Below are 26,178 nucleotides of genomic sequence, written 5' to 3' on the forward strand. Positions count from 1 at the left end.
TTTATTATCCCACAAGGGGAAATTTACATTGTTACAGCAGCAAAATATCAAAAGAAAAAAAAAGATAAGGCAGTGAAGGAGTAGTGCAGAAAGTACCAAGTATGTAAGTACTTAGTAAGTGGCGGCACAGTGGTGTAAGTGCTTAGCACGGTTGCCTCACAGCAAAAAGGTTCCGGGTTCGAGCCCAGCGGCCGGCGGGGGCGGAGTTTGCATGTTCTCCCCGTGTCTGCTCTGGTTTTTTCCCACAGTTCAAAGACGTGGTTAGGTTAATGTGGGACGGCCTTGAGCGAGGCACCTAACTCTCAACTGCTCCCCGGGCGCTGTTAGCATGGCTGCCCACTGCTCTGGGTGTGTGTGTGTGTGTTCACTGCTTCAGATGGGTTAAATGCAGAGAGGAATTTCACAAGCGTGTGATGAATAAAGTTGTTCTTCTTAAGTATACAAAAAAAAGGTAAACTAGAGATTTAAAGACAGTATTGTTCATTTGTATAAATTAACAGGCTTGCAGATATACAGTTAACATAAATGTATTGCACAAGTAAGTAGATATGTATTGCACAGGAGCCATTTTAACAGTGTGTAGTTAGCAGTTCATTGTAAAGTACTGATGCTGATAGTCAGTGAACACAGTATACATTCAGAGGCGTCTCTATGGATGTAGAAGTGATCTGGACAGTATTGTTCATTATTGTGAGGAGTGTCTGGTGCTGTGCTTGGTGAGGTGCCAGTTGTACAGTCTCACAGCAGTAGGGAGGAAGGAGCTGCTATATCTCTCCTTAACACACCGCAGATGAAGGAGCCGGTCACTGAAGAAGCTGCCCAGTGTTGCCACTGTCTCCTGCAGTGGATGGAAGGTGTTCACCATTAAGGAACATCTCCACCTTCAGGGTAGTTATTTGGAAAATTGTCTGGGTGTTTGCCTGTAGATAATGCTGTTTTTGACAACTATGACTTGTCTGTCTGTCTGCTTGCTGCCATCCTCATAGGTCTATTCACAAACTCCAGTTGTTTAATTACATCTGAACAATATCCACATGACGTTAAACAGCTTTCATTTTACCATTTCTCTTTTTGTTTCTCATCTCTCTCTCTCTCTCTCTCTGTATGTATTTCACATCTCATCAGTCTCTACGCTTTCCACTGAGCTGTGATCAAAGTGTTCACCGATGTACTGTCCCAGATATACTGTACAGCGATCCAACCCCCCTGATGAGGGCCTACTACACAGACAAACTTTCACGTTCTGTCATTATTTGTTCTGGTATCCTGCTGATGGCATGTTGCAGGTTCGTTGCACGATATAAACTCGAGCATGGAGTTAGTTTTTGCTTTCCTCTCCATAGACTTTGGTTTAATATCTCGGCCTATATATATATATATATATATATATATATATATATATATATATATATATATAAGTGCTGTCAAAAATGTCGCGTTATTAACGTGTTAACTTGACTCAATTTTAACGGCGATAATTTTTTTATCGCGAGATTAACGCTCTGTGACATGATGCCACGCCCCGCACAGCCAGAGTCCTCTGCCCTCCTCCGAAGAGCCACGGTGCTCGGCTTAGGTTTCGTTTTCCCATGGGCGGCTCCAGCCCCACTTTACAGTGGCTGTGACAAGACGTGTTATGCTCTGCAATAAAAAAAAAACATTGGTACAACCAGTGTTCGAACTATGCCGATATTTTCGGGGGGGGGGGGGTCCCTTATTTTCCCTTGGGGGGGGTACTTGCGCTTGTCTGAGAGCGCGGCTCCCCATCGCGCACTCACTTCGGATATGCAAATGCTTCCCGTTACACATGATTGCTATGTCAATAAACATCATTTTGCCAATATTTTAGAGACCCCCCAACATTTCCCAAATCATGTTTTCAAGGGATCTCATGTCTGTTTCAGGGGATCTCGGATCCCCCGTGTACCCCCGTAGTTCGAACGGTGAGCAAGCCCATTCACTTTTTTACGCTGATAAGAGAATTACAATGGTTTCTCATGTGACAAAAATGTGCGATTAAATTGCGATTAATCGCGAGTTAACTATGACAGTCGTGACATTAATCGCGATTAAATATTTTAATCGCTTGACAGCACTTATATATATATATATATATATATATATATATATATATATATATATTACTAAAGGAAAGCTGTCTGTCTGTCTGTTCACCTGTGCAAATCGACACGGCTGGACGCATATACTCCATACTTTACACATGGATTGGTGACACCCCAGAGGGGCCCCAAGACCACATTTTCGATTTTCCAAAACATGGGATTAGTCCTAATCCAACACACTTCATTTCCCAGAGGCTACATGCTCACGCTAACACACTGCGCACAGCCTCGGTGGGATATCCCCTCCCCCACTCACCTGAGAGTTTTGATTGTACAGAACCTTGCAATCAGCGCTCCTTGCTACATACATACATACATACATACATACATGTATACATACACAGGGGGCTGCAAAAGTAGGTATACAGTAAGGATTATATGTGAACAGCAGCAGCAGGATGACTTCTACTTTCAGCAGGACAGGACGCCACCGCACTTGGCACTCCGTGTGCGTGCGCTATTTGACAAAGAATTTCCCAACAGGTGGCTTGGATGTCGGGGAGCCGTTGACTGGCCACCATGTTCGCCGGATCTCACCCCATGGACTTCTTTTTCTGGGGATGTGTAAAGGATAGGGTTTTCGCACACAAGCCACGTTCTGTTGATGCCATTATTCAGTTCATACGGGAGGCTTGCCAGGAAATTGATGCTAATAAAGACCTTTGTGCCAGAGTGTGCATGGGTGTCCACACTCAACTAGTGGAGTGTGTGAATGCCGGGGGTAAACAGTTTGAACATTTGAGGGATTAATATGTTTATTATTGATATGTTATTATTGATATGTTTGCATAATCAATAAAATGTTTTGTGCGAACATTTTGGTTTTCATTACTGTATACCTACAACCCCGATTCCAAAAAAGTTGGGACAAAGTACAAATTGTAAATAAAAACGGAATGCAATAATTTACAAATCTCAAAAACTGATATTGTATTCACAATAGAACATAGACAACATATCAAATGTCGAAAGTGAGACATTTTGAAATTTCATGCCAAGTATTGGCTCATTTGAAATTTCATGACAGCAACACATCTCAAAAAAGTTGGGACAGGGGCAATAAGAGGCTGGAAAAGTTAAAGGTACAAAAAAGGAACAGCTGGAGGACCAAACTGCAACTCATTAGGTCAACTGGCAATAGGTCATTAACATGACTGGGTATAAAAAGAGCATCTTGGAGTGGCAGCGGCTCTCAGAAGTAAAAATGGGAAGAGGATCACCAATCCCCCTAATTCTGCGCCGACAAATAGTGGAGCAACATCAGAAAGGAGTTCGACAGTGTAAAATTAAAATTACAAAGAGTTTGAACATATCATCTACAGTGCATAATATCATCAAAAGATTCAGAGAATCTGGAAGAATCTCTGTGCGTAAGGGTCAAGGCCAGAAAACCATACTGGGTGCCCGTGATCTTCGGGCCCTTAGACGGCACTGCATCACATACAGGCATGCTTCTGTATTGGAAATCACAAAATGGGCTCAGGAATATTTCCAGAGAACATTATCTGTGAACACAATTCACCGTGCCATCCGCCGTTGCCAGCTAAAACTCTATAGTTAAAATAAGAAGCCATATCTAAACATGATCCAGAAGCGCAGACGTCTTCTCTGGGCCAAGGCTCATTTAAAATGGACTGTAGCAAAGTGGAAAACTGTTCTGTGGTCAGACGAATCAAAATTTGAAGTTCTTTATGGAAATCAGGGACGCCGTGTCATTCGGACTAAAGAGGAGAAGGACGACCCAAGTTGTTATCAGCGCTCAGTTCAGAAGCCTGCATCTCTGATGGTATGGGGTTGCATTAGTGCGTGTGGCATGGGCAGCTTACACATCTGGAAAGACACCATCAATGCTGAAAGGTATATCCAGGTTCTAGAGCAACATATGCTCCCATCCAGACGACGTCTCTTTCAGGGAAGACCTTGCATTTTCCAACATGACAATGCCAAACCACATACTGCATCAATTACAGCATCATAGCTGCGTAGAAGAAGGGTCCGGGTACTGAACTGGCCAGCCTGCAGTCCAGATATTTCACCCTTAGAAAACACTTGGCGCATCATAAAACGGAAGATACGACAAAAAAGACCTAAGACAGTTGAGCAACTAGAATTCTACATTAGACAAGAATGGGTTAACATTCCTATCCCTAAACTTGAGCAACTTGTCTCCTCAGTCCCCAGACGTTTACAGACTGTTGTAAAGAGAAAAGGGGATGTCTCACAGTGGTAAACATGGCCTTGTCCCAACTTTTTTGAGATGTGGTGTTGTCGTGAAATTTAAAATCACCTAATTTTTCTCTTTAAATGATACATTTTCTCAGTTTAAACATTTGATATGTCATTTATGTTCTATTCTGAATAAAATATGGAATTTTGAGACTTCCGCATCATTGCATTCCATTTTTACTTACAATTTGTACTTTGTCCCAACTTTTTTGGAATCGGGGTTGTACTTTTGCAGCCCCCTGTATATATGAGAGAGAGAGAGAGAGAGAGATAGAGAGATAGAGAGAAGAAATCAGGTTCATGGGCAATAACAATAACTAGTATTGGGTAAAGCTATCCAGAACACAATACATCAAGCATATAGTGCAATTCTACATTAATTTTTGTGGAGCTGCTTTTTCTGCTCCAGCTTGACTGAATTCAGGGCTTTGAGTACCTTTTCAGTGCAAAGCAATTCAAACATGATTGACATCATCTCCTGTACTCGTATAATGTCATCTGTAATGTTCATTCCTGCATTTAGACTTTTTTTTTCCCCGCTTGTTCTCTTTTTGTGTGTGTGTGTGCTTTCGCTTTAGCACCAACCCCAGTTCCATGACAACTGAATGGCTTTGGATTGACAGAGTGAGTGCACTTGTTAAATTTTAAGGGGTTTTTTAATCCCAGGATGTCTCATCCTCACACTCAGTGCTGGAAGCAGATAGATATTTTGCTGCAGTGGACAGGGAAAACCATGCATTCTAAGAGTCTCTCTCTCTCTCTCTCTCTCTCTCTCTCTCTCTCTCTCTCTCATATATATCAAAGTGAGAGTAGTACGCGTTATTAGACTTCGGCAACGCAAACTCTGAGCTCATCGCTAAAAATAAAGGAGTCACCCCCCACTCCACCCATCTCTTCCCAAGGTCTGCATGCAGCTCGTCTCTCACATCTGCCTCATTTTGATTTGACTTCAGTACATACCAAGAATGTCGTCAGAAGTGTTGAAAATTACGATTCTCTGCGAGGCATCTTTAGCCCTTTCTTCAGCTTATATAACAAGATTCCAGTGGAGTAAAATGAAGGCCGTCATGTCCACCTGCCACTTGTACACCCCTCAGACACATGTCATCCCTCGTCATGTAGATTGCTTGGCCTTTCTTGAGCTACGTTTTGGAAGCTGCCATAATTAACGGATGGTGAGAGCCAGTGTGTGGACCGCACGCCCTGTGAGACTCATTACCATTCGCCACAGATGACAGGGAGAGCCCAGAAGCACTCTAGCTCTTTCTTCCTTACCCCTCACCTCCACAAATGAGTGCACCTATATGCATGACTGGGCTCACTGTGAATTGGCAGGATGACAGCTCTACTATTGCTGTCTGTTTCCTCTCTCTCTCTCTCTCTCTCTCTCTCTCTGTATTAGTGCCAGACTCATTTCTTCCGTTCCCAGTTTTTTCTCTCCCTTTATGGCTCTTGGACATTTTCATTCCTTCATCATCAACAGATTTCTCCTCCCACTACTCGATCCTTCTGTTCGCCTTTATGCAGATGTATAATATGCAGATCTGTCATATTAATGTAGTGGCATCATAGCCCTGCTCCTCCTCCTCATTCAGGTAATGAGTTAGTGGTTGACCTTACAAAGTTCCCACATTTCTCTTGCCCGCTATACCATTAGTTCTTGGCAGAGGTGGACAGTAACGAAGTACATTTACTTGAGTACTATACTTAAGTACACTTTGAGTATCTGTACTTTATTCAAGTATTTCTTTTTGGAAACTTATGACTTTAACTTCACTACATTTGAAAGGCAAATTTCGTACTTTTTACTCCACTACATTTCTATCAAGGTCCTCGTTACTATGAAGCACCTTTGAAAGTGGATGTTTTTTCTTTTCTTTTCTAAAATGTGATGATTATTTTTTTCGCAGGTGACACTGAGACAGCCGATCAGTAATCACTAGGGTCACGTCACCATATAAAATCAAGTTCAATGATTTCTCAGCAGCGTTATTTGAACTCGATCAGTTGATGGCAGAATGGAAGGAGGCAAGGATTAAAGATTCGTTTCGCTTGAAATGTTTGCATTGTTTGCCAAAAACGAACCTCATCACAGCCTACAAAATCTTGCCACCCAACCCGCGGAAGTATATTGAGGTATATAAATGTTTTATTCCAAGAGAAAGCTTGCAGTGAAGTTGTCTGTGCTTTTAGAGCTAGCGATAACATTGCAATAGCTATGCAGTCTGGTTAGTCAAATGACTTTCTATGGATTTGCCCACCAAGTTGCCGTAGCCTCATAAACGACTAACATTAACACATAGCTAGTTTTTGGACACTGTTAGCATGTAAAAATGGAGTCACGCTAACATGAATAACGTTAACTTATCTGAAGTCCTTTCAGAAATATGTTTTTGCATAATCTTGCCAAATAAACAGAATGTAGAAATCTGTGTTTAAAGGTGTTTGTTCTACAGGTTCTACAAGCGAGTCAGTAAATCTAGTCGGTGGATTCAGAGACATTAGGGTTTGTAAGTGTTGTGGCAATAATACAACGATGCGTTGACAGAAAATGCACTCTTAATACTTAAGTATTTTTAAAAGCAAGTACTTCAGTACTTTAACATAAGTAAAAATTTGACTGGACAACTTTCACTTGTTGTGTCAACCCTGTGATGACCTGGCGACTTGTCCAGTGTGTACTCCGCCTTTCGCCCATAGTCAGCTGGGATAGGCTCAAGCTTGCCTGCGACCCTGTAGAACAGGATAAAATGGCTAGAGATAATGAGATGAGATGAGAACTTTCACTTGTATCGGAGTAACATTTGACCACTGGGATCTGTACTTTGACTTAAGTAATGAAGTTGGGTACTTTGTCCACCTCTGGTTCTTGGCAGTGTTCTTCTTGTTGCTGTCATTGTCCTGCAGTCTTTCCCAAAATGGATTGACTGAAATACACTAATGTAGAATGCCAATTCACCAGTGCGCTCATTCGTATGCCCCTTACGCCCTACGTGTATTTTGTGCATGATGACAGTCCACCCAGCAGCTCTGCTCTGGTAAGGGCAACATCGCATTCTGCACCATTACCCTTGTGACTATGAGCTCATCTTTCTGTATGCCATGGCGTTCCTGTGTGGCGTGAGCAATGACTTTCACTGGGATGTGGGTGAATAGCATCCCAGAAGTAGAGACTTTGATGCGGGGGCAGAGTAGCAGAGTGAATGTTGAAAATAGTGCAGGCCATAGACCACTCGGGCTCCATCCTGCTTGTCTGCTTTGTTCTGGGAGAGCTACTAAATGCAGAGAGGCAGATGAAATTACAGTGGCTTTGATTAGAAAGGCTTGGCTCGTTCCCTGAGCAGAGGCGCCTCAGTTAGTGAGCTCGGCTGAAACGTATTAAAATGATCAATGCGAATTGGTGAACCACACATGGTGACATTTTTATGTGTGCGTTTCATTACATAGGTGGAATTGGTTTAATGGGGATTAGTTGAAATGATATTCACATTTTCAATTCCATAAAAACTCTAGTAACTTGTGTGGTTGTCATTTCTCTCTTAGGAAAAGTAGTACTGAATTGTTGCTGGGGCGGTACCCTCAAGGGGACATGTTTTGGACTTGTAATATGTATCTTTCACATGGAAACGTGTGTATATATAGTGTACTTTTAAATGTTTTAAGGTGCATAAATGCACTACTGGGTGGCACAGTGGTGTAGCAGTTAGCACTCGTAGCAGGAAGGTTCTGGGTTTGAACCTCGGGGAATTTCTGTGTGGAGTTTGCACATTCTCCCTGTACCTGAGTGCGTTTCTTCCAGGTGCTCCGGCTTCCTTCCAAAGACATGCAGGTTAGATCAACTGGCTCCTCTTATCCCCCAAGCATAACTACGTCATCATTTGTTTACCGCAGTGCATTGTGGGGGATAGCCGGGGTCGGTAGTTGAGCGATATGAGAGATGTCAGATACATTTTACGTGAGGGCAATGTGAGAGGAGCGATTTTGCTGTACGTGGAAGACAATGAAATTGGTAATTTAAAGAGGTGGTTAACATGTCGAGGGTTTACAGCAGGAAAATCAGAATCCAAATCAAGCTCGGTGAGAAGGTAATAGTCTAGACCGAGTCTACCACACTGTACAGTAACAATATCAAATCTCAGAATGTCTTATTTCTGAAGATGTACTGTATATTGCACCAGCTAAATTTTATCGAGAAAACAAATCTATCTAAATATCAGGAATTGGCATGGAGCAGAGCTCTCGCAGGGGATTCGTGGGTGAATAACAGTCCGAGTGATAAATGAGTGATTAGTTAAATAAAACTTGATATCAGGAAACATTACAACAAAAAAAAAACTTTGGAAACCCACTGATCTGCCATGTCATGTTCAGTATAAATGCAGTTTCTTCAATAAACGCCGCTAGTGAGGTACACTGAATATTATACATACCTGAAAGAGAACCCTTCGTGGTTTGGGAGTTTTATCAATTCAACAGGCTTGTTCGGCTGCCGAGTGCTTTGGTATGTTGAGAGGCAAAGGTCGAAGAATGCTTCTGCTTTACAGGCTTTGGAATATCGCAAGTTTCAGACGATGAACAGTGTCTATTGTTATAATCTTCTATAACCGAAAGCCGTTCCGCAGACCATGGAAATATTGCTGGGTCACAGTTTTTCCCACCAGAGAAATGCAAGCTACAAACACTTGTCCATTTCAATTCAGTTCGAAGGTTTTCGTTGCAGATTAAACTTATCCATTTCTTTCTTCCCTTCTTCTCGACTAGCAGCTGATCAAAGCTCAAATTAGGTGTTCTCTTTGTTGTGGAGACACAGTAAGGCACACAGCAATTCACTTTAGGAGGCATGGTTAAAACTGGTTAGACAGAACAATGCAGTGTTTAACAAAGGCGAAAGTCAACAGTACGGTGGAGCTGACCCCGGGTATCGCCCATCATCCATTGCGGTAAACAAGTGGTGACGTAGTTATGGGTTAGAGTCGTTGTGAGTATGCGTGTGTTATCCCTGTGATAGATTGGCGACCTGCTCAGGGTGTACCCCACCTCTTGCCTTAGAGTCAGCAGGGACTGGCTCCAGCTTCCCCTCTGACAGATAAGTGTTATAGATAACGGATGAATGGAAATGCAATGTAATTAGTTTTTAGAGTAAAAATTAAACACTACATTAACCTTTCTAGGTAAAATATACTTACTAAAGGTGCCAAAGATGTACAGTTAGGTCCATATATATTTGGACACTGACACAAATTTTGTTTTTTTACCTGTTTACTGAAACGTGTTCAAGTTGTAGTTATATAATGGACATGGACATAAAGTCCAGACTTTCAGCTTTCATTTGAGGGGATCCACATTAAAACTGGATGAAGGGTTTAGGAGTTTCAGCTCCTTAACATGTGCCACCCTGTTTTTAAAGGGACCAAAAGTAATTGGACAATTGACTCAAAGGCTATTTCATGGGCAGGTGTGGGCAATTCCTTCGTTATGTCATTCTCAATTAAGCAGATAAAAGGCCTGGAGTTGATTTGAGGTGTGGTGCTTGCATTTGGAAGATTTTGCTGTGAAGAAAACATGTGGTCAAAGGAGCTCTCCATGCAGGTGAAACAAGCCATCCTTAAGCTGCGAAAACAGAAAAAACCCATCCGAGAAATTGCTACAATATTAGGAGTGGCAAAATCTACAGTTTGGTACATCCTGAGAAAGAAAGAAAGAAACTCATCAATGCAAAAAGACCTGGACGCCCACAGAAGACAACAGTAGTGGATGATCGCAGAATAATTTCCATGGTGAAGAGAAACCCCTTCACAACAGCCAACCAAGTGAATAACACTCTCCAGGAGGTAGGCGTATCAATATCCAAATCTACCATAAAGAGAAGACTGCATGAAAGTAAATACAGAGGGTTCACTGTACGGTGCAAGCCACTCATAAGCCTTAAGAATAAAAAGACTAGATTGGACTTTGCTAAAAAACATCTAAAAAAGCCAGCACAGTTCTGGAAGAACATTCTTTGGACAGATGAAACCAAGATCAACCTCTACCAGAATGATGGAAAGAAAAAAGTATGGCGAAGGCGTGGTACAGCTCATGATCCAAAGCATACCACATCATCTGTAAAACACAGCGGAGGCAGTGTGATGGCTGGGGCATGCATGGCTGCCAGTGGCACTGGGTCACTAGTGTTTATTGATGATGTGACACAGGACAGAAGCAGCCGGATGAATTCTGAGGTATTCAGAGACATACTGTGTGCTCAAATCCAGCCAAATGCAGCCAAATAATAATAGGCGTTTCATAATACAGATGGACAATGACCTAAAACATAAAGCCAAAGCAACCCAGGAGTTTATTAAAGCAAAGAAGTGGAATATTCTTGAATGGCCAAGTCAGTCACCTGATCTCAACCCAATTGAGCATGCATTTCACTTGTTAAAGACTAAACTTCAGACAGAAAGGCCCACAAACAAACAGCAACTGAAAACCGTTGCAGTAAAGGCCTGGCAGAGCATTAAAAAGGAGGAAACACAGCGTCTGGTGATGTCCATGAGTTCAAGACTTCAGGCAGTCATTGCCAACAAAGGGTTTTCAACCAAGTATTAGAAATGAACATTTTATTTACAATTATTTAATTTGTCCAATTACTTTTGAGCCCCTGAAATGAAGGGATTGTGTTTAAAAAATGCTTTAGTTCCTCACATTTTTATGCAATCATTTTGTTCAACCCACTGAATTAAAGCTGAAAGTCTGAACTTCAACTGCATCTGAATTGTTTTGTTCACAATTCATTGTGGTAATGTACAGAACCAAAATTAGAAAAATGTTGCCTCTGTCCAAATATTTATGAACCTAACTGTATTCTTGAGGCTGCTTTCCTAGTGTCCCAGCCCTGCATTGATTCTAGTATGTGCAGACGTCCAGCTGCCACTGCTTTATCTCCATTTTTAGGGAGAAAAATTGCTGACTGCTGAAAGAGATGGATAGATGGAAAGAAAAGCGACATAAATGCATGTCGTAAGCAAGCAATGGACTTTGTCACTTTCAGACAGACAGTGTTTGAAATTGTTTTGTTTTTTATCCTGTTTGTTCATAGACTGAATGATTTATCTTATTGCTGAAACCTGCATGCATGAGTGTTGCTCAGGACGTCCAAACACTGGTGGTATAAACCAAGCAATGTGTCATTAAATAGGCAGTGCTATATTCTGAGAAATCGCAATCCAATTTTCAAATGCTTTTTGCTTTCGGACTGGCTAATACTGATTACTCATAAATAATCTGATGATTGGGCAGTTTAGAAGCCAGACTGTGGGAAATTGCGAAGAATATCCAAATGTGTTGGAATACAGATAGCAAAAACACATCTCCTATACTTCGGCTGTTTTGCTGTGCACATTATGGTGATGCGAATAGCTTTTGAAACGTCCAGTTAATGGATTGCTTGTGAGACGTACGAGCCAGCTGTAGTGCAGGAAATGGAATAAATATCACTGAATTAAAAAAAACAACAACCAAAAAAACAGACTCAACATTGGTTTTATCACAAATTAGCAATAGTTGTGTTGTTTCACATACGTTTGCATCCTTACTTGAAGTATTATTAGCTTATCCGGCTGACAGGCGATGAGTTTATGCCATCATGTGTTGTCCATCATCTGTCGTCCATCCAGCATCATCCATGTTTCACAAAATCGCTTCTTCGCTCTCAGTTCTTCACCAATTTTTATTCTTTTTGGCAGGAAGGTAGGTCTGCTTGGGGCACATATAGCTTCTACCCAAATCTGCATAATTGCAATTAATAATGAAGATATGGAGTAATTAAGCCCTAACGAGCAGTTTGCGCACACATCGCTTCTTCTCCCTCAATTCTTCACTGATTTTGATTCTTTCTGGCATGAAGGTAGGGGTACCTAGGATGCATATAACTTCTACCCAGATTTGCTTCATTACAATTATTAATGAAGCTATGGACTAATTAAGCCTGAATGAGCAGTTCAACAAAAATCGCTTCTCAGTCAATTCCTCGCTGTTTTGGATTCTTTCTGGCAAATACGTAGGTATTCCTAGGGTGTACAGAGCTTCTATATATAGCTTGCATATAGTGTATATAGCTTGCAACATTTATTGCGCAAGTTGGCCCACTTTAGATCGTTCCTTCTGGACTAGACGGGGCCAGAGTGAGCTACGCCGTCATTGACGGTCTCGTTATAATAACTTGCGCAAAAGAATGCATAGATGTATTGTGGTATAGGTGATAGCTGTTAATAACATTCTGCAGATTTTTTTTCCCTAAATGGCTGTCATTATTAATTTATAGTCACTGCTACTTCTAGCTTGCTTATTCTCATCAAAAACATAGAAAAGCCAAATAACTTCTCACATCATGTCACAGATTTTATTATTAAAGGAGAACTGAAGTCATTTTTAAACTTGCTTTATTTCTTAATTAACGTGTTATTCAATTACGTTCTCGGTTTTAGTAACCTTATATCGTGACTCGTATTGGCAACTAATTGCAATTAAATAATATACTTATCGGCCTATTCGGTTATCATGTTGAATTTAGTTTGTTTGGTCCACGGCAGGCGTCACTTATCTGCACGATCTTCACGAGACTTGTGCGAGACTTCGAAACGTGAAGTGTCAGCCAGGTGTCAGTGCCGCCATTTTGAAAACTGTTTTCCAAACGAAATATTGCACAAAAATGAGTTTAAATGACGATTACTGCCTACTTTTTTCAAACTTTCCTGATTGCGATCCAAACAAACAAATCTTCTGGCTTGATTACGTCAGCATTCGAAAGAGGGCGCGCGCGTCTTTTGACGACGTTGGCAGATGTTGGTAACTTTGATTTCCGTTGTAGGTTTTACTTCCGGCCTACAATGTCTCGCAAAGGTCTCAACGAATCTCATTTACGGCCATTGCTTTGACATATGGACTGATATATTACGTAGCATATTTCAAACACTCCTAACTTGCTATAGCAGTGACAAAATAGCTATCAAAAATGCATTCCTATATTTAATAAAATGAGATAAATAGAATTTTGATGATAAAAAATTTGCCTTCAGTTCCCCTTTAAATAGGAAGAGCATCTCAAATCCAGTGGTTTTGACAGTAAGGTTTGATGCTTTTTTTATTTTATTTTTTTAAATTCACTGTTTTTACTCTCTTGATGCAAGCATTTTTGTGCTAGTGAAGGAGAGGCGCATGAACAGTTTCTGAAAGAGCCATCAACCGTTACTCCTGTTGCAAACCTCCTACACCACCACCTACTACTCGTGCACAAAGCTGCTGTTAAAACAAGAAGCTTTTCCCAGATCTCTGGCTTGATGCTGTTGTGCTTCAGTGTCGTAACCTTCTTAAACTTTGTCAACAACAACAACATGAGCCATCCGACCTCACCCTGCAGACTGCCTATCTGTCGTCTTCTTTTTTATTATACCCTCGCTCCAAAGCAGGGGAGGTATACTGGTTTACCTCTGTCCGTCTGTCTGAAACACCCTTTTTCTCAGCAACCACAAATCATAGCCACTTGCTACCAAACTTCAGCTTGGGGTTCTATACCGTGTATACCGTTTTCAGGTCTGTCGCACATTGACTTCCTGTTTACCGACTGAATGTATTTATGAAACATTTTGCATGGATTTACAAAATTTTTGTAACACTTTTCTCAGCAACAACAAATCACAACTGCTTGATATTTGGCATCGAGCTTCAGCTTGGGGTTCTATACCGTGTATACCGTTTTCAGGTCTGTCGCACATCGACTTCCTGTTTACCGACTGAATGTATTTATGAAACATTTTGCATGGATTTACAAAATTTTTGTAACACTTTTCTCAGCAACAACAAATCACAACTGCTTGATATTTGGCATCGAGCTTCAGCTTGGGGTTCTATACCATGTATACCGTTTTCAGGTCTGTCGCACATCGACTTCCTGTTTACCGACTGAATGTATTTATGAAACATTTTGCATGGATTTACAAAATTTTTGTAACACTTTTCTCAGCAACAACAAATCACAACTGCTTGATATTTGGCATCGAGCTTCAGCTTGGGGTTCTATACCATGTATACCGTTTTCAGGTCTGTCGCACATCGACTTCCTGTTTACCGACTGAATGTATTTACGAAACACACAGGGTGGATTTTGACGCCATGTCAAGAAGCAAAATGCTATTTCAAAATGACAGTTTACCAGGATGCTATTTGAAATCCCTGGGGAGAACACTGCTCTTTATTTACTTGTTTCAGGGTTAATTTTTTGTTGCAGTCAACATTCATAATAAGTGTCCTATTCCTTCGATCGCTTGCGATCTGATATAGGCGAGAGCGGGGGGATACGTAACTGAGCAGTAGCTCACAGTTGATCTTGCTTGGTTCCGTTATTGTGATTTAACACTGTTGATACCTGATGACCACAAATCACAAATTTCACCTACACGATGAAGACAGCGTGGAGTCCAAACAGTGAAGTTGTTCTATTCACTCATTCAGATCCACACCGGACTGACAAGCAGATGCATTTTTCATGAATATGCGTCTATGCTGGTCTCTTCAGAGACTTGATTCCAGGTCAGTGAAGTATGGCCTGTGTCCTCTGTAGCAGCACTTTTTTCTGCATTGCTCATACTTCAGAGTGGTTTGAATTTTTCCACGCTATCCTGGCCAGATCCAGTATCAGCTTTCTAGTGCGTCATCACATAGGGAAATGTCCCAACCTCAAGCATTTCCAAGTAGTGGTTTAGCACATTCTAAAAAAAAAAAAAAAGCATATATTTATAGCAGTTTATACAGCACTGATCGTCTCAAAGCAGCTTTACAGACCAGTGAGCGAGCCCAGTGTGGTCGTATCAAGGAGAAATGATGGCGCTAATCCTTCTGTCTGGTGCTGTGAACTGAGTTATTTGTGTATCAGACAGTATAAAAGTATTGGCTTACGCAGTATCTGTGTAACTGCTAGTAATAAAGGTTGCGATCGAATAACTTTTCAACCTAATTGCAGGTGACAGCTGGTTTATATTCAGCTTGCACTGTTGTAGTTTCCAGTTCAGGAGGATGGTACTGTAGATCTCAGGATAATCAGAATCTGGGTGGGCTCAGGGACATGGGGAGGAGTTTGTGGACCTTAGAATAAGTACATTTCTGTATTTCGATTGCGTTCATTATGTCTTATATTAAATATAGTTAGTTTTTTTTTCCTTTTTATCAGACATCTAATTTTTTAGGTTTGTTTACCTGACATGTTTCGACGTACGACTGTCGTCTTCCTCAGAGTGTCACCGGATGTTATTGGTGACGCATCTTTTATCAGCTGATGTTTCCGAAGGCGTGGCCTTCCTGTCTGGATTGACAGGTCGGTCACGCCTTCTAAGTTTTCATATCACACGACATCATATCTCTTTTCACCAGAACACCCACGGAAGCCACCATACAGATAGTACAAGAAAAATTAAAAACGGACAGGACGCTCAAGAAACGCACAAACCTCACTGTGCAAGACATCACTCAGCTCCTTCAATTCATTGCCACATCCACATACTTTCAGTTCAGGAATACAATTTACAGACAGAAGGAAGGTTTTGCCATGGGAGACCCACTATCAGCCATCATGTGTGGCTTTTTCATGGAAGATCTGGAACAGAAAGCACTCACTACAATACCAGCAGAATACAGGCCAACACTCTGGAAACGTTACGTGGATGACATACTGGAAAAAGTGAAGAGGGGACACACTCAACAACTCACCGAACATCTCAACACCATAGACAATACCGCTAATATAAAATTCACACATGAAGAAGAAACGGAGCAGTCAATAGCATTTTTGGATTTAAAAATACATCACACAAAAGATGGGGACATCAAAATAAAAGTACACAGAAAACCCACACACACCGACCAATATTTAAATTGGACTTCCGAACACCCCATAATGCACAAAATATCAGTAGTCAGAACATTACATGAACGCACAGCAATAATTACAGATCCACAGGACAAAGAACAGGAGGAACAACATATACAACACGCACTGAAGGCATGTCAATATCCACAATGGGCAATATCCAAAGGGGCGGAACAGGTCAAAAACAGTAAAACACAGAAGAAAGAGAAAAAACAAACCAACAAACAAGAACACAGGGGAGTAGTGACATTACCATACATCAGAGGAATAACGGAACGCATTCAAAGAGCAGTGAGGAAATACAACATTAACACACCTGTCAAACCATACACAACACTCCGTCAGATCCTGGTTCATCCCAAAGACAGAATACATCCGGACAACAGATGCAACACCATATATGAGATTCCATGCCAATTATGCAATAAAACTTACATTGGGGAGACAGGAAGGAGTTTCAACACAAGAAAAAATGAACATAAGAAAGAGTGTGAAAAGGAGACAGCTATAAGACAAACCCGAACAATAAAAGAAAAGGCACAACAGGAAAATTATAAGTCAGCCATAACAGATCATTGTAAAAGGGAAAATCATATTATGGACTGGGGGAATGCCAGAGTCATCCGCACAGAAGATGATAAACATCAGCGCTGGATCAGGGAGGCCATGGAGATCCGTAAGCGAAGCCCGAGGACCATCAACCGGGATGAGGGAGCATACATGCTCTCCCATACCTGGAGTGCCATCTTGCAGGGGACGAACTGACAGTAGAAGGCGTGACCGACCTGTCAATCCAGACAGGAAGGCCACGCCTTCGGAAACATCAGCTGATAAAAGATGCGTCACCAATAACATCCGGTGACACTCTGAGGAAGACGACAGTCATACGTCGAAACATGTCAGGTAAACAAACCTAAAAAATTAGATGTCTGATAAAAAAGAAAAAAAAACTAACTATAAGTACATTTCTGGTATTCCTCCCAGAAGTGCTCTGCATTCTCCACAAACACACATCCCTCTGCTTGGTCAGGGTCGAGAAATACTATCAAGGAACAACAACAAAAATCTTTATCAAGCGCTAATAGTAAAAGAGTTCTGAGCACTAAATATACAAAATGTAAATACATATGAATGGATAATAAGAGATACTATGAAGTTCTAAATAGATTGAAAAGAAAGAGGGGGTCGCAAGAGCTAACGTCTATGGGTAACGTGTTCCAGAGGTGACGCGCAGCTACAGCAAAAGAACGATAGCCATGTGTCTTGAGATGGTAATCCACTGACGTTAAAACAACAGCATTTCTTTTCACCATTTCTTTCTTTTAGCATTTTGTTTCAGGAAAAACCTTGTTAGAGAGGAGTACAGCAACAAAAAAGTACAAGTCAAGGGTTCGTGGGGTTTTTTTTGGTTTTTTTGTTGGGGGTGAGTGGTAATTAGTGCTTAGGGAAGAAATAGGTCTTTAGTCTTTGTTTGAAGATGGTGATTCAGCGCTTCAGACAGCCAAATGAAGTTCATTTCCACCATCTGGTTGTGAGGATCGAGAAGAACCTTGATGCATGTCTTTATCTTGATGGTGGGTTGAGTCAAACACAGCTAGAAGGGAACATGGGGCAGATCAGGGTGTGATAAATAGCGGTTTGGGGTTGTATTTTTATTTTTTGCTTTGAAGACAAACATCAGTTTGTTAAATCTGATGTGGGCAGCAACCGGAAGCCAGTGGAGTGTACTGTACGCAGTGAGGTACAGGAGGTAAAAAGGAAAAACGAACGTCTTGATAATAGATTACCAGCTTATCCTGAACTTCAGAAACAGCGAATACTTGCTTAAATTAAACGTAGTTGGACTCGACGGCAATCCTTACACTCTTCCAAAGGACCAGTGATGCATGGATGTTGACTGTCCATCCATCCATCCATCCATCCATCCATCCATCCATTCCAAAAAGTAGGATTACAAAGATGCCGTAGGAGTGTCGCTCAGCCACCCGAGCATGCTGATAATGAACAAAATTTCCACATGCTTTGCTGAAACTTTTAAAGTTATCTAGATAATAGTTGAAGCTTACTGCATGGAGTTACTCCGTATGAGGTTTTGTCTCGGTTGGCTAACACTATCTGATCATTTCCCCCCTCTTTGTTTGTATAAAACAAGGCTCACCATCATGGATGGTTTTAATAAACGCTGACAAAAACTTTAGTTACGCAGAATATAAATGAAAGATGCTTAATATTTAATTAACGACTTGTCAATACAGTACAGTGCCTTGAACAAGTATTCATACCCCTTGAACTTTTTCACATTTTTCCACCTTACAACCACGAACTTAAAAGTTTTTTATTGAGATTTTATGTGATAGACCAACACAGAGTAGCACACAATTGTGAAGTGAAACGAAAATGATAAATGGTCTTCAAAATTTTAAACAAATAAAAATCTGAAAAATGTGATGTGCATTAGTATTCAGCCCCCCTGCGTCAATACTTTGTAGAGCCGCCTTTTGCTGCAATTACAGCTGCAAGTCTTTTGTGGTATGCCTCTACCAGCTTTGCACATCTAGACACTGAAATTTTTGCCCATTCTTCTTTGCAAAATAGCTCAAGCTCAGCCAGATTGGATGGAGAGCGTCTGTGAACAGCAATTTTCAAGTCTTGCCACAGATGCTCAATGGGATTTAGGTCTGAACTTTGACTGGGCCATTCTAACACATGAATATTCTTTGATCTAAACCATTCCATTGTAGCTCTGGCTGTATGTTTAGGGTCATTGTCTTGCTGGAAGGTGAATCTCCTTTCCAGTCTCAAGTCTTTTGCAGCCTCCAACAGGTTTTCTTCCAGGATTGCCCTGTATTTAGTTCCATCCATCTTCCCATCAACTCTGACCAGCTTCCCTGTCCCTGCTGAAGAAAAGCATCCCCATAGCATGATGCTGCCACCACCATGTTTCACAGTGGGGATGGTGTGTGCAGGGTGATGAGCAGTGTTAGTTTTCCGCCACACATAGCGCTTTGCATTTAGGCCAAAAAGTTCAACTTTGGTCTCATCTGACCAAAGCAGCTTCTTCCACATGTTTGCTGTGTCCCCTACATGGCTTCTGGCAAACTGCAAACGGGACTTCTTATACCCGTCTTTCAACAATGGCTTTCTTCTTGCCACTCTTCCAAAAAGGGCTTATAGTTGTCCTGTGCACAGATTCTCCCACCTGAGCTGTGGATTTCTGCAGCTCCTCCAGAGTGATCATGGGCCTCTTGGCTGCTTCTCTGACTAGTGCTCTCCTTGCTCGCTCCGTCAGTTTAGGTGGACGGCCATGTCTTGGTAGGTTTGCAGTTGTGCCATACTTTTTCCGTTTTTGAATGATGGATTGAACAGTGCTTCTTGAGATGTTCAGAGCTTGGGATATTTTTTTTTTATAACCTAACCCTGCTTTAAACTTCTCCAGAACTTTATCCTTGACCTGTCTGGTGAGTTCTTTGGTCTTCATGATGCTGTTTGTTCTTCACTGTTCTCTAAGAAACCACTGAGGCCTTCATAGAACAAGCGTATTTATGCTGAGAGTAAATTACACACAGTAGGACTCTATTAACTAATTATGGTAGATGACTTCTGAAGGCAATTGATTGCACTGGATTGTATTTAGAGGTATCAGAGTACAGGGGGCTGAATACTAATGCACACCACATTTTTCAGATTTTTATTTGTTTAAAATTTTGAAGACCGTGTATCATTTTCATTTCACTTCACAATTATGTGCTACTCTGTGTTGGTCTATCACATAAAATCTCAATAAAAAACTTTTAAGTTCGTGGTTGTAAGGTGGAAAAATGTGAAAAAGTTCAAGGGGTATGAATACTTTTTCAAGGCACTGTATATAACCTGAGGTATGATTTTACCCCAAAATACAACATGACTGACACAAAATGGTGACTGTTAATCCACATTTCGGTGTCTGGATTCCAGTTGTTCCTGAAAATTGCAGTGATCCATTTGATTCTCCTTTCTGTCGCTTTCAGCAGTCTATTTAACAGTTATTCCACGAAATCGAGTCGTACATGAACTGATAGCCGATGAGGCACATAGCACCGAGTTGGCTATAAGCCATGTACGACGAGATTGAGTGGAATAACTGTTTTATTGTACCCACATTCACTGGATTTTGAGAAACAGAGTATTTTCTTTTTTTTTTTTTTTTGCAAATTCGATCAATAAAAACTTTATACAAAACGTCTGACAAAATCATTTCCGCTTAGGCAGCTGGGCCATAGAAGGTGCACGCTGCATGCTGCACGCTACACGCTACATGCGTGTAAAGAAAAGTGGACAAACGTAGCATGACTTGCTCTGGGCCATAGAACGGCGTTCACGTTGCACGCTGCACACTTCACGCGTGAAGCGAGAAATGAACATGCACACTTTTTTCTAGGCGTGAAGATGGAAATTCCAGTCAATGCATGCGGTCACCACCGCGCCAGCCAATCAGAACGGGTCTAGGGAGATAACTCTATGCTTTCAGGGGAAAACTTCAGAAAAAATATAATTGAATGGTATAATTGAAAAATAGTTCTTCATCGGGATTGTCAAGCAGATTATAGAATGTTGGGTGAAATTCACCACGGGTTTCTCTCAGAAGGAAGTGTTCTCGGCTCCAAATTCTGTTCCTTTTTCTCTTCCTCTGTCTCAGTAAAAGCAGAATGAGGCAATCGTCGTCATCCGAAGAGTCCATATTGTTGGTTACTCGGTCAAAGTAGAACAGACGCAACACGTGAACATCCAAGCATGAAGTTTAATGGCCCAGGGTCCGGTTCTTCACGTGAACGTGTAGCGTGTAGCGTGCAGCATGCAGCGTGCAGCGTGAACCTTCTATGGCCCAGCTGCCTTAGAATGTAAACAAACCAGCGAAATGACAGTAGCAATTTGTGAAAAATGCGATAATAATAAAAATAATAGTTCTTGAAAAATAAAACCGATACGTTCTTACCATCAAATACTTTCATTCCATATTTTGTTGCTTTTTTAAATATATTTTTGGGATTTTGTTTTTGAGTAGTTTTTATTTCGTCCTTAGTTGGTTCAGCAAAACGCGCCGCCATTTTCTTCTCTACTCACGATATATGCACTGATATCCTTGTAGTAGAGTAGCCAATCAGAGCATGCGATTGCTCATATCCAGTGAATGTGGATAGAATTTTAAAAAAAATCTCTGATTTCCTGTTGAATTTATTTGTACAGTCAGATGCACAGCAGCTCTTGACCATTTTAGATGTGTTTTCATGGTATTTGAATTGAACACCAACTTCTGCATACGGTGACATCACATGCATACCCTTTATAGCTAGCTCTCCCGAATCACACGACAGATATTCTTTACTCGTTGGAAAGTGCTATCTGCCTTCTTCCACATACATGAGCTCACAGATGCTCACAAGTGACTGATGTCACTATGGGTGACACGGGGAGAGATATGCCATCCCTCCTAGCCAAAGAGCATGGCTCGCTTAGCTTGTTAGACTTCTGGCTAAGGGTGGCAGTGGCATTGTCAGCACTGGAACTTACGATGTCCCAGTGATTGGCGAACAATTTTTTTTTTTTTTTGTCCCACTGGGGAGCCCTGTGACACCATCAACTCTATTCCATTGTCAAAAATCTCAAGTGAATGCATGCAAATAGGGATAGTGATCGAAACGTGAGTTTGTGCATCCTGGGAACCCCCCCCCAGAAAAAAAAAACAAGTTTGAATAACACAGAACCCAAATATTACATGTGTCAGCAGTAACTGCTGATGAGAGCTGAATGTCTAATGCACTCTTACAATTTATCAGTCAACAGGGATGTGTGTGTGTGTGTGTGTATGTGTGAGCTTTTCTTTCCGTCTCTGCTCATGAATATCTTAAATGCATTGTACATGTATTTACAACTTCTGAGAGGCATACTTAAATACACAACCCCCTCCAAAAGTATTAGAACGGCAAGGCCAATTCTTTTGTTTTTGCTCTACACTGAAGGGTTTCAGGTCAAAAGCCGAATGAGATGACAATCTGAATTTCAGCTTTCTTTTCCTGATTTTTATATCGAAATGGGTGAAACAACTCAGAGCGTGGCACCTTTGGCAGTAGACCATGCGACTTTTCGATGAGCAAAAGTACTGGAACAGATTATCTTCAAGTAAATAGCACTTAATGTTTGGTTGCGTAGGTCTTCCTTGCAATAACTGCATCAGACCAGCGACCCACTGACGTCACGAAGGTGTTGCGTTCTTCTTTTGTGATGCTTTTCCAGGCTTGTACAGCAGCTTCTTTCAGGTTTTGTTTGGGGGTTTTTCGAACATGTCTAACATTTGAGATCATGGCTTTAAGCTGCAGCTCTGAGAGGGCCATCAGCCCGACACACACCAAACAGTGCTGTGACGCACACGATTAGAGAACAGAAAGCTCTAGTTTATACAGAATATTACACATACACAAAGAGTACAAGGAGATCTCAAGATGTTTGTATTGTAAGTCTCTGTAAAAGAATTGCCATTGGTGTTCCAATACTTGGAGGTGTGTGTGTGAGAGAGTATGTGTGTATGTCTGAATACCTCTGAATTAATCTACAATGTACAAGCTTTATAAAGTCTTACAGTACAAACATCTTGAGATTTCCTTCTTTCTCTTTAATATATAAACGAGTACCTGCTGTTCTGTAATTGTGTGAGACACAGCGCTGCTTGTTGTGTGTCAGGCTGATGGCGCCTGCTATCGTGCACTCAGAGCTGCAACTTAAAGGCATCATCTGTACTGCTTCTTGTTGTCCATCATCTCGGTGATAGTGATGATGATGATTCCAGCAGAGCGGTCTGTATCAGCGTCTGTGAGAAGGTTTATGGCTGATCAACCCGATCTTTGCAAAACATACACGGCTGCAGACATCGCACACAAAAGAGATATCCGGTGGGGGCTGTAGTTCAGGCTGGCCATGGTGATCAAGCCTCTTCGCATGTGACGCTTCCCTGTGTTCTACCTCAAAAACTGCGACGCTTGAGTTTACTGCATCTGTACTGCACTTCATAGTGACCAGCAAAGCCTCACACACACCCTGTAACTTTCTGTCCACTCGTCAAACAGGAAGCTAAAATGAGCATGCTCATGACAGTAATTATATTCTTTACGGTGTGTGTGTGTGTGGAGTTGATGGGTCCTGTGTGAAGCATCAGTAAATGCAGTATAAGTTTCACTTCATGATTGATTGGTACTTGTTACTCTTGTTTACTCTTGTGCTTGTGTTTTATAGATGAGGGGCCCTACACCAAACACTCCAACGCCTCCAGACCTCCAGATGGAGCGCTGGCCATCAGAAGACAAAGTATCCCAGGTATCTACCTTGAATTTTCACTTCTTGTTCAAGGTGCAGTTTATAATCTCATCTCATCTCATTATCTCTAGCCGCTTTATCCTTCTACAGGGTCGCAGGCAAGCTGGAGCCTATCCCAGCTGACTACGGGCGAAAGGCGGGGTACACCCTGGACAAGTCGCCAGGTCATCACAGGGCTGACACATAGACACAGACAACCATTCACACCTACGGTCAATTTAGAGTCACCAGTTAACCTAACCTGCATGTCTTTGGACTGTGGGGGAAACCGGAGCACCCGGAGGAAACCCACGCGGACACGGGGAGAACATGCAAACTCCACACAGAAAGGCCCTCGCCGGCCCTGGGGCTCGAACCCAGGACCTTCTTGCTGTGAGGCGGCAGCGCTAACCACTACACCACCGTGCCGCCCGCAGTTTATAATAATTTAAAAAAAAAAAAGTGCTTCTGGACCTATTATAGTCATGGATACCTTAATCAAAGATACTTTTTAGAAAAACGGAGATTTGCAGTCCTGAAATGCACTGCAGCTGTTTAATGTACTCGTTTCAGACCTTCTGTTTACTTTTGGGATCATTTTCAGGCGAAGAGCAAAGAGTTGTCAGTGTTTTTATTGCGAGTGTAATTGCCTGGATCAGCAGCACAAGACAAAAAATTACAAACTGCTCCTTGAAGACGCTCCACTAGAAAATGGCTTTATCTAAATAATTCAATTGTCAAGTCAAACGACTTCGATAGCACATTTAGAAACAGCTTTTATTGACCAAATTAATCATTAACTCAATCATTTTTGTTGTGAATTGTTTTTGATAATATAGACGTTGTTTGTACAGTTAAATGAGGACAAGTAGATCTTTACATAGACTTTACTGTGCCCTAAAGGAGAATGTGCTTGTTCTTGCTTAAGGCTGCTCACTTGCTATTTAACAGTTATTCCATGAAATTGAGTCGTACATTAGCCGATGAGGTGCGTAACGCTGAATTGGCTATAAGCCATATACAATGAGATTGACTGGAATAACTGTTTTATTGGCTTATCCTTTGGCTGAAGCCTACAGTATAGTGGCACCAGTCTCTGTATGTATGCTTAACCGAGTTCGAGTGTGTTTAAGAACGTAATTGGCGTGCCAGCCTCAGGTTGCAGCGTAGCGTCACTGTGTACTGACTATGTAAGTGTTATGTTACACAACCTCAGTTCACACTGTAATCCTCCAACAGCAGGGCTGTTGGTTTGTTCCTTCGGTCTCTTCTTCAAAAACCTGTCCATTTTGCACTAGCAATACGCTAGCTTGAGGAGCAAAGCAGCTTGATAAATGGCACAAACTGCAATGTCACAGGCAATCGGAGAGATGAGCATGGCAAACAACGTTTCGATATGATGTATTATTATTAATAATTATATTTTATAATAATGATTAAAAAATAATTACAATATATTTAATAATAATTTTTTTTTTAAAGTATATATTTTTTCCGCTATTTTTTTATCGTCCCTCCAACTTTCTGAGGCCCCCCTGGCGGCCCCCCAGGGGGCCGTGGTCCCCACTTTGAAAACCACTGGTCTAGAGCGCTATCCAGGAAAGAAACAGGTTTTTCAACATAGTTTTGAATCCTGGCGTCGATGTATTTCTCAGCAGGCTATTTTTTCTATTTATGTACCGTAGCTTCTATCTCCCAATCAGAAAAAGGCTGAGCTCAGACCTGCACAAGTCTCTAGTTCTAGCCACATTCACTAGAATTTGAGAAACAAAGCTTTTTTTTTTGCAAATTCAATAAAAAAACACTTGATACAAAATCTCATCTCATCTCATCTCATTATCTCTAGCCGCTTTATCCTGTTCTACAGGGTCGCAGGCAAGCTGGAGCCTATCCCAGCTGACTACGGGCGAAAGGTGGGGTACACCCTGGACAAGTCGCCAGGTCATCACAGGGCTGACACATAGACACAGACAACCATTCACACTCACATTCGCACCTACGGTCAATTTAGAGTCACCAGTTAACCTAACCTGCATGTCTTTGGACTGTGGGGGAAACCGGAGCACCCGGAGGAAACCCACGCGGACACGGGGAGATCATGCAAACTCCGCACAGAAAGGCCCTCGCCGGCCACGAGGCTCGAACCCGGACCTTCTTGCTGTGAGGCGACAGCGCTAACCACTACACCACCTTGCCACCCTTGATACAAAATGTCCAACAAAATAATTTCGCTTAGAATGTAAACAGACCAGCGAAATGACAGTAGCAATTTGTGAAAAATGTGATGATAATTCTTGAAAAATAAAAAACAAATGCTCTTACCATCAAATACTTTCATTCCATATTTTGTTGCTTTTTTTTTGTATTTTTGGAGGTTTTCTTCTTCTTCTTTAGGGTTTTTTTTGCGTTTGGAAAACCAACTTAAAGGTGCAATACCGCCACTGACTGGGCTGGAGTGTGGAACAGGAGCTATTGGGGGGGGGGGGGGGGGGGGACTATATTCTTTTAGCTATTTCTGTTTCTTTTAAATACTTGATAATTTGGGGGGTTTTGTTTTCGAGTAGAGTTTTTATTTCGTCCTTGGTTGGTTCAGCAACACGCTCC

General features: G+C 41.6%; 1 protein-coding gene across 4 annotated transcripts in view; it reads left to right on the forward strand.

Moving 5' to 3' along the window:
* Nucleotides 1–26,178, forward strand: part of grip1 (glutamate receptor interacting protein 1) — a 766,317-nt gene that overhangs the window by 568,280 nt on the left and 171,859 nt on the right. For all 4 annotated transcript variants that reach the window (XM_060903259.1, XM_060903262.1, XM_060903263.1 and 1 more), the window contains exon 2: nt 23,515–23,595. In XM_060903259.1, coding sequence (XP_060759242.1) covers nt 23,515–23,595 — 81 coding nt within the window. The remainder of the gene's footprint in view (nt 1–23,514; nt 23,596–26,178) is intronic.

This window comes from Neoarius graeffei, chromosome 21 (genome assembly GCF_027579695.1).
Source record: "Neoarius graeffei isolate fNeoGra1 chromosome 21, fNeoGra1.pri, whole genome shotgun sequence".
Taxonomy (NCBI): Eukaryota; Metazoa; Chordata; class Actinopteri; order Siluriformes; family Ariidae; genus Neoarius; species Neoarius graeffei.